Source organism: Trachurus trachurus (assembly GCF_905171665.1).
Source record: "Trachurus trachurus genome assembly, chromosome: 22".
NCBI lineage: Eukaryota > Metazoa > Chordata > Actinopteri > Carangiformes > Carangidae > Trachurus > Trachurus trachurus.
The window spans coordinates 9,122,088-9,135,681 of record NC_139907.1 but is presented as its reverse complement, the minus strand read 5'-3'; the positions used below and the strand labels follow the sequence as shown (position 1 = coordinate 9,135,681).

General features: G+C 43.7%; 1 protein-coding gene across 6 annotated transcripts in view; it reads right to left on the bottom strand.

Moving 5' to 3' along the window:
• plekhh1 (pleckstrin homology domain containing, family H (with MyTH4 domain) member 1) overlaps positions 1-11,731 on the bottom strand; it is a 33,117-nt gene extending 21,386 nt beyond the window's left edge. The window contains exons 1-2 of one of the 6 annotated variants that reach the window (XM_083998134.1): positions 11,580-11,731; positions 6,655-6,837 (exon numbers count right to left, since the gene is read on the bottom strand). In XM_083998134.1, coding sequence (XP_083854260.1) covers positions 6,655-6,798 — 144 coding nt within the window. In that variant the 5' untranslated portion in view covers positions 6,799-6,837; positions 11,580-11,731. Of the gene's footprint in view, positions 1-6,654; positions 9,174-11,579 lie in introns of those variants that run through there. The other 5 variants (XM_083998130.1, XM_083998131.1, XM_083998132.1 and 2 more) reach the window with 5 other exon arrangements.
• Between the last annotated feature and the right edge of the window lie 1,863 nt (positions 11,732-13,594).

The window sequence follows — 13,594 nt, the reverse complement described above, 5'->3', positions numbered from 1 at the left end:
AACCTTCTCTTTTCTTTCCTGGTTTCTCTGTCTTCTTATGTGTTTGTGCTATGAGCATGTGGTGTATGAGCCACCAAATGGAATAGCCCTTTAAGGGATTCATAAAGTTGAATCTTGAATCTTGAATTTACCAGTCTGTGTAAACATATTAATCTCTGCTGCTGAAAGTGGATAAGACATGGGTCATGTTTGTTAAAGCTTCACATTGACAGTTTGAGTTGTTCCCTTAAAGAATAAAAACATTTTGAGCCAATCCATACACATTGCTGTGATTTATAACTAAAATACAGAATGTCATCGGCCTTATTTTTGCCTGAAAACACGACAGAAAACTGACTGAGATGCAAATCTCTTCAAAATAATCTTGCTAGGAAGCAAAGTGCTGCCTCTTTCTGCTCCAGTGTGGAATTCAGAGGGACTGATGGTATCCAGGGAGGTGGAGATAAGACGGGAGCAGGCTACAGATCATCAACAGATCTGCTGTTGTCAGTTAAGTATCTGTTCACTGTTACTGCCAGTATCAGGCTGAAAACAGATCAGTCTCTTCACTTCGTCCATGTGATCAGAATCTAAAAAATCTGGTGTCAACTCCTGTTTGTGCCCATTGGGAACACTGGTCACAGAGGGTGTTATTATGGCTGAGTGCTGTGACGATACACAATAGAAAAACACCCATTGTTTTAGATTTTTTGCTCCATCATCTATTTCACTGTTTCACAAACCCTAAAGCTTTTCTTTTTTTTTCTATTTTGTTATTTGGACGTTGTTTTGTGTTTTTCCACATCGTACAGATGCAGGCAGGACATCTGCAACATCTGCAACACAAACAAACACTGAGAGGAGTGAACGTGACACTGATAAGAACATACAAGGACATTGTATCTAAAAGAGGAGCTAGGCCTTGTTAGGTTTGGTTTGAATATTATAATATATAAGCATTATACACTGTTATTTAATTTGTTTGCAACCGAGATGAAGTGTTTTCTATTTACTTTTTTACATTTTATACATTGAATTTATGCATTTGCACATTAAAGCGAGGAAAATAATCAGTAGTTTTGATTTGTTGAATGTATAATACTTTTCCATGTGGTCATTTTATCTTAAGAGGAGTCATCCAAACTTGGTTTCACTGTGAAATATCTGTTAACTAAATGTTCCACCTGCTCCTTTAGTCATTAACTCTTACATGTGAGGCTTAGTAAAGTAATAACTCTGGATCAATCATTAAATGTTTAAAACCAAAACACATTGAGGTGTGCATACAGGAGAGGGGACAAAAAGAGGAACATCAGTGTTTTATAAAAACATTACTCCAAATAATCTATAATCCTGTAATCATTATACATCGGTGACTATGGTATCTATTAAATCTTTTTCAGTCGTTAAATAGATACAGATATGGAGAAAAGCGGGGGGAGGAAACCAGCTCTTTTCTCTGCCTGAGTAAAAACCAGAGAAGCTTGAACATGACACACAGATTTAAGCAGCTGAACTATTAAAAGCAGCTGATCCAAACAAATCCTCTCATGAAAATAAATATTTATACACACAAACGTGAACCTAGTGATCTTTCTGCAGGCCTCCTCGCTGACTGACACCACCGGCCTGAGTCAAATAACAGTGTTGTGCTTCTAGAGCCACATGAGGCTTATGGAAGAGATTAATCTAATTTGTCCAGTATTAGATTAGCCAAGTAATGAAAGGAAACCTTGAAGTGGGAATACCACCCAATTTAAAAATTCCTCTGAATAAGGTATTTCTATATTCTGGGAGAGCGATGGAAACTCTAAACCTAAGTTTCTGGATTTAATTCCACAACACTGTCAATGAGGATACTGATGTTAAATCTCTGTTACTGGATCCAGGGAGGTTTTGATTTGCTGAAATTTTGTCTCATGAGGCGAGTCAGTTGAAGCTGTAAGGGCATTATTTCCTCACCACTGTGGACTGTTGAACCCTGCAATGTGTTGTGGTTATTCTGTGCCCTTCTTGAAGCATTTTAAATATCTTTATTATGGATTATTAAGTATCACTTTTTAACCATGGTAGCAACGCAGCACTGTTGGGCTTTTATTTTGAAATATCTCAACAACTTTTAGATGGAATACGATAAGTTTTGTACAAATATCCGTGGTCCCAAGAGAATGAATGATGAATGATGAATCCTGCTGGATTTATTGATCCCAATGTTTTACTTCCAGTGCCAAAATGACCACTGGCCACAGCGGGGTTGAAACCTCGCTGGTATCAGGCCAATAAGGAGTTTAAAATTAGAGGCTATAGCTCCAACCACTCTCTAGTTTTTCCTCGAAATCAAACACAGAAAGCAGAAAATATAGCTTCAATTACGTGATGTCAACACATGTGGAAAAACTTCAGCTTTCAAACAAGGAGTGGATGGTTTTAGTTTGCTTGACTTTATTCCTGAATTCACTTTTTTTGTTTTTTTTCCACAGTTTAGCGTTGCGTCACTTCTGTGCCAAAACTAATCCAAATATTCATTCATTATCAGTCACGTTTCAAATCTCATCTCCACCTCTCTGTTTCTTTACAGGGGAGTTTCGGTTTTTACAAGCGAACAGCTGACAGCCGTCGATTACACCCTCCCTCCCTATCCACACAGTAAAAACTCTTAAATGGAGTAATCGTCCTGTTACACTCCTCACAAGGCAAATGGGGCATCTCCTTCCCTCTCTCCTCTGCTTCACTCGTGCTGCTCTGAGCCTCTGGAGATAAATGCCATGTCACAGGCAACCACGTCAGCTTTTTTTTTTTTTTTTTTCATGTTTTTCCATACCAAAGTGGGTCAATGTGTAAAACACTCCTAACTTGGCAAGAGGGGAGATGAAGAGCGTGAAGCAGTCTTTCCAAACAGCAATAACATGACGAAATGGGAGTCACTCAGCACCCCCACCCCCCCTTCCTAGAAAAAAAACTCAGAAAAACACACTCAGCAGCACGGGCGTCCACTTAAACTACGCTCAGCCTTGCGTGTGTGTGTGTTTATGTGTGTTTATGTCAGAGTTTGTATACATGTGCTGTATGTTTAAGAGATGGATTTAAACTAAAAGCGAGAGATTAGTCAGTAATAGTGAAAGAGAAGGACAAAAAGGGCCAGATTGAATGTGATTTGATTTGTAATAAATGCTTATAAAATGTGTTTTTAATGAAGTAGAAGAAGAAGAATTGGTCAATTTTCAAAATGAGTAGCCAACAGTGTGTGTATTGTGAATCTGGCTGCTTTTTATTATGGCATTGTTTTGCATTTTTCTTACTGTTGGAAACCCCCTTTGGTCACACACAGTCTCACAGTAGCTCCATGCTGACTTCAGGACTGTGTCTGTGGCACCATTTGTTCTGACTGAGGATGTAAATCTTTAAAACACAGCTGATAACTATCAACTTTCATTTTCAAAAAAGTATCAGTAAGCTGAGCAGGAAACGTTACTCACACGGGAGAAGAAAGTGTTTTTTTTGTGCGCCATGGATTGATATATATTTGGTTTATTAACATAATTTATCACCAGAACGGCTTTGGACTGATACAAAACGCTCATAGACATACTGTAAGTGATACATTAAACTGCCATTTTGTTCCAGTTCATTCACTCGGTCTGAATACTAATACTAAATACAGTAATCCTTCACCATCCTGCTGTGCATGTTATTTTCACACCTGCGGCTGACTTTATTCTTTGCACATGAATCAAAAGCTTGTTTTAATATTGTTGTTTTTTTATCTATTATGAAGCATGTGTCATATTTTCACAGTCAGACTATTTAGTTCATCATCTTCCTACCTGGACAGCTGCTTCAGCATCCTCACCGTTTTTGTGGACATTTTTCTGTCACCAGTGATTGAAGATGCAACATAGGTAGATATATAAAGATGACAAAAGTCTTATTTGTCACCGGTGAAACAACTGAGATCTGATCTTTAATTGTTTGGAGGCGTGAGCCACACAAAACTAAAATCTATCCTTTGGACTGTTATGTTAAAATCTGTCAGGCTTCGGCTACACGGCCAATCATTGGTATTTATTCATAGGAATTGGTGACAGTAGAAACCTACAATACCACCAGTTTTATGAAAAGTCATACGCTTACAGATCAGAGATGAGCTGCAAGATTCTTTTAGGTTGACAGTGAAAAATCCTTTTAGCTGCTGTTGATAAATACAGTAAAACCCTCCCTCGCTGACTTTCTCTCACTGCCGGGGTTGTAAATGTTGTTCAGAGTGTGTGTTTGTGGGTGTAAGTGCTGCCTGGGATCTCAGAGGAGTTGCTCTGACAGAACCTGACAGAGGACACAGCAGGGAGCCGTCCAGCTCTTATCAGCCACCGGGTTATGTTTGGACTGTAAACATCCTGCTGACTGACTGAATGAACCACTCCACTGCTCCAGAATTAGAGATGATACAGAAAGCGAACCGCTGCTGTGACACTCCAAACAAAAAGCAGCTCCCAGCTTTTTTTTTTTTTACTTGGGAGTCTATAAAGAGCGTCCACTACTGTAGTTGTGAAGCTCCACGGAGACCCCAACTGAAAACTGTAGAAAACGTCAAGACGGGAGAAGAGTTTCTCTGCTACTGAACTCATTCCTCCTCGTTCTAATCCAAACATTTCCACTCTTTTACCAACAAATCTTCAGAACTGGACTGAATTTCCTGATGACAGTTGATTACTTTCCAGAGTGTCTGGTAGTCAGGCTTTACAACAGCCACAACTTTACAAGCATTTGGCCGGCTGCTTGCGGTTATTTCCCCAACTTGAGGGGGAAGCACCAGAAGTGATGAGTTAAACCTTAAATATTCATTTTGGCTGAAACTGTAGCCAACCACTGATGACACAGAGTGAGCGAGACCAACTGTTTACCAAATAAGCTGAGTAATCTCATCTGTCTTTGAGCGCACGCATAAACACACAACCCCTCCACACCTGTATTTCTAACTGATTCACATGCTTGGGCCGTCTCCTCATGCACCAAACACGTGAAAACGCCGCCAGCAGAAAGAGAAGAAGGGGATGAGGGGGCACTGAGATCTGAATGTTGTTATTCGATAAACATCTAGCGACATCTTTTATTCGGCAGATGAAAGCAGCATGACAAGCTAAATCTAATTTCCAACCGTAGTACTACGCCTCAGATGCTCACACATTCAGATCATATGAGGCTTTCTGGGGCCAAAGCAGTGCCAGATGAAAGAAGGAGGCAAAACGCTGCAGCTTAAGTTCAACATTTCATACGTGTTGTCCGTGATTTTTTTTTTTCTTCTGTCCTGTCAAAGGTTTCTTCTCACACAGGTTGCCTCTTGGCATTTTATTGTGGCTGTTAACAGCTGCTGTCAAGTGGCGAGGAAGAGAAAGCTCTTAGTGCGTAGTTAAAAAGAGGAGACAGTGAAAGAAATTCACTTTTATCTGTGTAGTTAGTGCCAGCTGTGGGATGCCCCATGAGATGCTGGAGGCTGCTCAGGGCTGGTCTGCTTCCTCTTACACTTAACAGATCTCAAGGTAAAGACGGGGTTGAACTTCTAAATCTCTTCAGGACTGAGCTGCAGCAGCTCCTCCATGAATCCACCCACTCTCACACCAGTGAACAACTAGTGAGTATTAATGTTTAAATGAGTTCCTAATAACATCTGTGGCTATCACCATGAAAAAACACAACACTGTAACATCATTACACATTCGATACACAGCACACATATGCATTAACTTACCTCCCAATCTTCTGTGTGTGTCAGAATGATACACATGTGATAGTTATTGGTGGACATTTTATTATTTGGGGAACAAGCATTCATGCTCTTTCTCTTTGAGGCTATACTTCATCTGAAACAGCCTGGAAACTTGTTAGTTAGTAAGCTTGAAGTTCAGATATGCAGCAGTTTCACCTGGAATTGATTTAATCTTGCAAAAAACTGGAAGAAGGAAACTAAACCATAAAGTCTGTGCACAAAATCACTGCCTTTTTCTTATACAGTCTGCTGCATTTACCTTAAACATATTATTTGAGGCTGAATTCTGGGTGTAGTGTAGCTGTCACATCTTCAAAAAGTGTTTTTGATCTGATCTGAATTAAGTCATATGGTAATTTCAGCCTCCATCTTTCAGTAAAGTCGATTCACTTTCTGATGTGGTACGGTATGTCTGCTGCTATCTTATTAGGGTTTCTACTGAGGTTGCTAAGACACAGTGCAGTGAAAATGAGTCAGTCAGATGTCGAATGATGATGTCAAATCAGGCAGCTGCTTTTTACAGCGTGACAAACTGATCAGCTTGTTAATGTAATATGCAGTAGGTCAAGCTGCTTCCTCTGCTGGACTACAAAATCAACTGCAAACTGCTCATTTTGAATCTGAACAGGTCATTACTCTTCAATACAACATTTTATGACCCATGAATGATTAAATAAGTTTCAAATAAAAAGTGGCATGGTCAACGCCTTCTGTACAATTCAGTTCCTGTGGTGAGACTCTGCACCTGTGAGGTCTGAAGCAGGTCTGAAGCAAAGTGCAAAGACTCATAACCTCCTTAAAGCTCAACTGCTGCACTGGATCCAGTCTGTTATATATGGAGTGATTCCAGGCACAGCTTCTGTGTGTGTAACCTCCACTCACTATACTACCCATGATGCTTTTCTCTCTCTTACCTTCTCTGCCAGCAGCTCTCGGATTTTCCCTGCCTGAAGCCGGAACCTCAGCAGCTGCATCTCCAGAGCAATGCAGCGTTTCTGCCAATCCACGCTGGCCGCTCCGACTGCTCCTGACCCGCCGCTCTCCAGCACGTCGGCCATGGCGAGGATTCAGAGCTCTGCCTCAGCACTCGGATCAGACTGAAAAGACAGAGAGAGGCGAGTCCGCTTAGATCTTCACACCCGTGTGATATACACTCTGAACAGTAAGGGCAACAAATCACAAATGAGCTGCAGCTCGATGCACAAATAATCCAGCGATGGCATTTCCTCAAGCGGTCCAGCTTCTGTTTTCATTTACAGCACGAGAGATGAAACAAGTGATTTAACCTCCTCTCTGACCGCACTTCCCATGATTCACTGAGGAAATGTGAGCAAAGCATACACTAATGATGAGTCCACGACAACAAGAGTGTCATGAAAGTTTCCTCTCACTTTCTGTGACACATAACCGCAGAGAAACTTGTTGAGTTCCGGATGATTTCTTTCTTTTTTTTTTTACATTCACTGTATGATCAGCACCACAGCCTGAAGCTTTTCTTTCCTTTCGGCTCCTGAGCTCTCCACATGCCCACACACACTGAACAAAACCCCAGCAGGGAGGCTCTGTGTCAGTGGGGGAGTTGGGTTCATGCGTGCCGGCTCCCAGGCCTGCCAGCTACAAAGCAGGTCAGCGCTCTGTTTTTTAGCCAAATTACCTACTAACCCAATCCCCTGCTCTCTGCCCCCCTCCCCACCCACAACTCCCTCGCCATGCAATCCCTTCTTAATTACAAGGCAGGGGTGAAACGCGATCCTGTGCGGCACAATAGTGTCTTTCTGCATGACAGTCCCATCACAGCTAGAAAGGGGGGGCTGTCAGCTCACCTCGGCAAAGAAAGGAGGAAAGAATGTGTGAGGATGAATGGGCCGAGGGCTGAATGTGGGAAACTGGGGCTCTGAAGTTATTTTTACCTGTGGAGGACAGATGAGTGGTTATTACTTCTGACACTACTCATTCACAAAGGTTAAAGCTGGTGTGAAATCAATAAAAAGCTGATTATCCAGAGATAAAAGATATTAGACATAATGTTAACTCCAGAGCCTGGTGGAGACGATGAGATTTTTGAGTGAAACGCTGCATCACTGAGTAAAAAATGAGAGCAAAAGTAGAGCAGAGAAGTTAGAAAGGCTTACTATCCAAACAGAAAGACAGACAGACCCAAAGTGCAGCCAGACACCGTCAGCAGAACAGCAGACGTTCAAAGTCCAGCAACTATAACTGCACCATGGCGCTCCCTACAATTAGCATGCTCATAAATACAGGCCTAGCAAACAAATTACAGAAGTTGTGCATGTGGAGGTTTTCGCCGGCAGACCGCGGTGCCCCGGCCGGACAAGTCAAGGTCCAGCAGCTACCAACGTCTCGCTCTTTCTCCGGGGCGAAGCGGAGTGGACAAAGGTCAGGTAGAGACGGAGGCCGCCGAGGAGACAAGAGGAAGTCAGTCATTTTGAAATGATCCCCGCTGGGCCACGCCGGGACAAGCCGGGACAGGGGAGGTCAGGCCCTCCTCCGGGAGCTGAAACAGCTGGGTGTAAACAAGACATTTGCTGGTTAAACACTCTCAGCACCGCCATGCTAATTCTCCCCGGAACAATTCCTTTAGCAACTCCCTGCAAGCTGGAAACAGAAGGGGGTGGGTTGTCAGAGCTCATGCCAGCCGGTGCCAGGAACCTCTTTGAATAATCAACAAGTGCAAAGTTACACTTTCTAACTGAGCAGGATGAGGAAGGGAAGCAGGCGGAGGTTACAGGAGGCCAAATCCTCTCAGCTCGCTGCGCAAGGATAAAATCAACCCCAAAACACCATCCTGTCAGGAATGAGGTCATTTGCACCGTGTGTGTGGGAGTAATGTAACCCAACGCTCCGCTTTTTGTTACAGTGAAGATTTAAACTGGAGTCATTTTCTTCTTTCGCATGAGCATAACCCTCCATTGTGGGATGGTTTATAGAAACACAGAGGACCATTTTCCACTGGTGTCTGCTGTTATACATCTGATAAATGCTATTCTCTCTCTCTCTCTCTCTGCAGCATCTTGTCTGACTGGCATGTGTGTGGAAAACATTCAGGTAGGAGGAGGAGGACAAAAAAGGGCAAGACAACAAAAATAAACTCTGCAGGGTGTGCGAGGCTTAACACTCAAGGCCACCCAAAGTGGAGGGAGGCAGGGAGGTGCGTTAGAGAGCTGCAGCCCAGAATGGTGTGTCCTCTCCTGGCTGCAGACAGGCTCAAGGCCCGGGGAGCTTCTCCGCTTCCATCCAGCTACAAGAAGCTGAGCGCGGCCGAGGCCAGAGCAAACACTGGGGAAGACGACTGAATGGAAACACCACCGCAAAGATCCCAGCAGTACAGTATCTACCACAGCCATCGGCGAGGACTGCTTTCTATTGACTGCACTGACAGTTATACGGCATTATTCCGCACACAGAGTAAGATTTGATATCCAGCGTTGGGGAGTCTTTTTTTTTTTGGCCGATATCGCAGATTGTAATAAAGTTGTTTGGAACGACGCAGCATCTAGATGTTTTCTTTTCTAGTTTGCGTCGACTGCACCGTTGCCATTTCTCGCTCAATAAAGCGGACCGTGGGTGTGCGTGCTGCTCTTCGGAGGATGCAACGAGCGCACGAACAAGTCTCCAGTCAGCTCTTCCATTGACTGGAACATCCTTAATCACCACACATTCAAATACACACACACACTCACACACACACATACACATACACACACTCCCCTGACCAGCCGTAACTCTTCAAGCGTTTGCTTACCAGAGCACCGACAGACACAGATGGAGATACACACTGAAATAAATTGGAAACAGACACACGTGCACTGTGCACACAGACACACACACACTGACACACTGCTGAGCATGCAGCTGTGGTGATGTAAGTGATTAGGTGGTTCAGTGATATCATCCCCACCAGACATTTCAAATCCCCGCTGTTGTTGCCTCTGCCGAGGTCCAACTTGGTTTCCCCCCACGTTTTCAGCCCCCACTCCCTCCCAAAACTTCAAATAAAAAAGGGCTTCCATCACACACAGCCCGGGAGCATGTGTGTGTGTGTGTGTGTAAATGTGGGTCAGTCAGTCGCCGGCGCAGATTGGTGTCAGCGTGGCAGATCTCTGTGTGTACGAAAGGAGACAAAGACAAATTATCCAAGAGCACGAGGAGTCAAGTATGGGTGTGTTAAATATTGTCTTATCTCCTCGTGTGTTTAACAAAGAGGGACCTCTGTCGACTCCCATCCGGTCAAATAGGCCTCACACTTTTGTTTAAACTAGCGCCGCACTATTTTGGTACGACTACAGCTGGGACAGACTCCTATAAATACGGGAGGGAAAGCTCCAATGCAGCCTCACATTTCGTAACCTTTGACCCCGTTCTTAGAAAACACAGGGGTTTATGTCACCGGGTGCAAAAGGAGAATGTTTAAAAACTTTTATAAATAACAGCGTTTGCCCTAGTTTTTAATGTTATCTTGCAATAACTCAGACTCAAAGGGCAATTTCAACAGAGGAATTACTCACATCATATTTAAAACGCTGTGGAGGCCGATGCAAACCTTCAGCCTGCGTTTTAAATTATAAATATATCTCATCTTAATCCTCCCCCATTTATCTTCTTATCTATCTTGTCTTACTCCTCCTCCTCTTCCTATCTGCCTCACCTCTTCTCCTCCAACACTTCTCCCTTTCCATCCTCCCTCTCCTCCTGCAGCACCTTTCCCACCCTCCTCCTTCCCTTCAGTCCTCCCTCTTCCCTTCCTTCCCTCCTTCCCTCCGTCCTCTACATCCTCTTCCTCCCCTCCTCCTCCTACCTTTCTCTCCCTCTCTCTCCCTCCCAGCTCAGGTTAATGACAGGCCTCAGCAAACTGACCACACTCATTATCAGTCTCAGCCTTAAACACAGGCCATTGCATTCCTCTGTACTGAGGTGTAAACATCTACCTCTGCAGCAGCTCTCCTGTCCTACACACACACACACACGCACACGCACACGCACACGCACACGCACACGCACACGCACACGCACGCACGCACGCACGCACACACGCACACACACACACACACACACACACACACACACACACACACACACACACACACACACACACACACACACACACACACACACACACACACACACACACACACACACACATGCACACACACAATTTTAAGTGTTGCCTCTGCACTCCAGGGCATGGAGAGAGGATATGTTTTGGGAAAACAATGGCATGAGTTACAGACAGAGACACTCTTAACCATACAGTGTGAGACAAGACCATATATCTTCTGTCCATGTTTGGAAGGTGTGATATAACAACTACAGCTGGTGCTGAAGGAGTCAGATTGATGTATGGAGCAGTATATGGATCATTATGATTCCTCCAGATGCACAAACGATAAGAGAAATGTGAAATGTGCAGGTGTGGGTAAACATACATGTGCACGTCTGTCAGGAGTGGGACTACTCTTAAAATAGCGTTGATAAATGTTGTTATTGCGGCTCCAAGGCCGAGCTGTGGCCAAGGTTTTTGTCCAAAAAAGGCCACAAGGAACAGGTGTGCCAGACGCGCACTGCTCGGTAGAATAGCATAGCGACCGTAAAAACCCGTGGGTCAGCAAAAAAAAAAAAAAAAGACACTTCACGCAGGCATCGGACATCTCTCAAAATACAAACCTACAGCTGCGCCGCTTGTGACCCAGGCAACCCCCGGCGTCTTGGTTAAATTTACCCTGAGTCACGTGCATTGAAATCGGTGAGTAGTAAGAGCAGAAAGCCCAGAGAGGAGTCGGTGCTGCTCCAGCGCAGCCCCCGCTCTCTGCTCCTTCTTTACCTTGTGACTTTGTTGTCTCTCCCGCCTCCTTCAGTCGGTTCTCTCCAGCTCACGGACACCTTCCCCGGCAACACGTCGCACTTCGGCTCATAACTTTGGTGTCTTGTCTTCCCTCCGTCGACTTTCCCCTCCTTCACTCTCTCCGCTCATTCATTTCTTCTCTGCAGTTGAATCGCGTCCCGTGTCGCCCCCCTCGGTCCCCGCCTTTGCTGTCCTTCGCTTTCTCTGGAGCGCAGACTTCAGTGGGACTCACTCACGGCTCCATTCAACAGACTCATCCCATATTCCTTTAAAGGGCCCAAAGCAGGATCAAATTTCTCCAGGAGTCAGGCCCCCCCTCATGTGCAGGAGCTGCTCAGGATATTGCATTAAGGCTGGCCTGGGCTCTCCCTTTAGGATGTAAACACAGTCCAGTCAGGGTTTCTGTGCGCAGAGGGAGGGGGTGTGTTGCTCCTATAGTTATACACATAGCCGGAGTTTTTTTTACATAGCGATTTAACTCACAACTCCAAACAGCTGACTATTTCAGCTACATCATGGCTCTATATGAAGAGTCATGGAATTGCCAATAACATGTTGATGTTTGGTTAAAGTTTAGGATGTTAAAATTTGAACTGACTAAAAAACTTATACGGGAAGTCATTTGTTTTACAGGTGCTGGTCACAAAACACAGTTGTGTAAACTAGAACAAAACAAATGCAGAAATATACAAATACATAAATAAAAGCAAGTTCTGACCAGAGGACAGATTTAAAGCTTTTTTTTTTTTTTTTTTTTTTTTTTTTTACATTTTATCAAGAGGAGTAGGTACAAGACTGTCTACTTCTTCTTCAACAACTGAGAAATCATCAAGAACTTCACCATATTTTCTTGGATTAGTTCTTTTTAACTATAGTTGTGATGTCCTTGATTGGGACATGGCAAAACTGTGCTGTTGTGCCCCCTTCCCATCATTTCTATGAGTATTATGGATGCACACTAACATCCCCAAAGTCCATTTGGTCCAGTGGAATATGCACAATGTGACCTAAATATAAACTCAGTTGTAGTGCACTCATGCAACTTTGCAGTCAAGCAACTCACTAAATCTTTCCTCTTCAGCAGATAAATGTGAAAACAGTCTTCTGGTATCAAATTCTCCACATACAGTGTGTCACGTTCTGCACAAACATCCAAGTTCAGCAACAATAGGGAAAACACATTTTTCTGCTGCTGCGTGTTTAAGTAATTTGACGCAGTCTGTATAGCTATTAGCTTTGATTAAATATCATGAATTTAAAGACCACCATCAGTGAGCACTGGTAAGTCCAACTTTGGGGTTGTAAGTAGCCTAATTACAGATTGTTTGTTTATTGGCAGGACTTGCAGACTGGTCTTTTACTGGAATAAGAAGAAGTTGTTAAACCACCGTGTGGAGCTTTGCAACTGTAATGAATCATTATCTGGGCAGTAAAAGAATTGTGAGGGGATAATTTGTGAAGGTTTGAGACCACACCAACATTGTACAAGTGCGCTCAGGTCTCAGATCCACCTCAGGGCTCTGGTCTTCATTCCCTAAACCTCTGAAGGATTCCCCTCGAATGTCAGAAACAGTTCAGAGTCAAGCAGCTTTAATCAGTATTGAAGTTTAGAAACTAATGGGACCTAATCAGAGACCCAGACATGGTCCTGCTGGGAAGATCGGGTTCTTCTCCATCGTCTTTGCACATCTCCATCTGGAGTATTTTAATAATGTCTGTCTGAGCCTCTGAGTCGTTGCATGTTACAGCTAAATAAGCTTTTGCTGTTTTTACTGTTGTATTTATATATCATCAGATCCTAAGTCACACAAATCAAATTATAATATAGCCAGAATATGAATGATGGCTCAATTCTTTTTAAGTAAGCGTGTTAATGTACCAAGCATGCAGTGGTGTGACACACCCTGCTGTGTCTGCTGACTGAGGTAGTCCCAACGCACCAAGCCAGAGTGAATGCATGAAGACAGACTCAGACACAGAGTGTGCGCACAAGT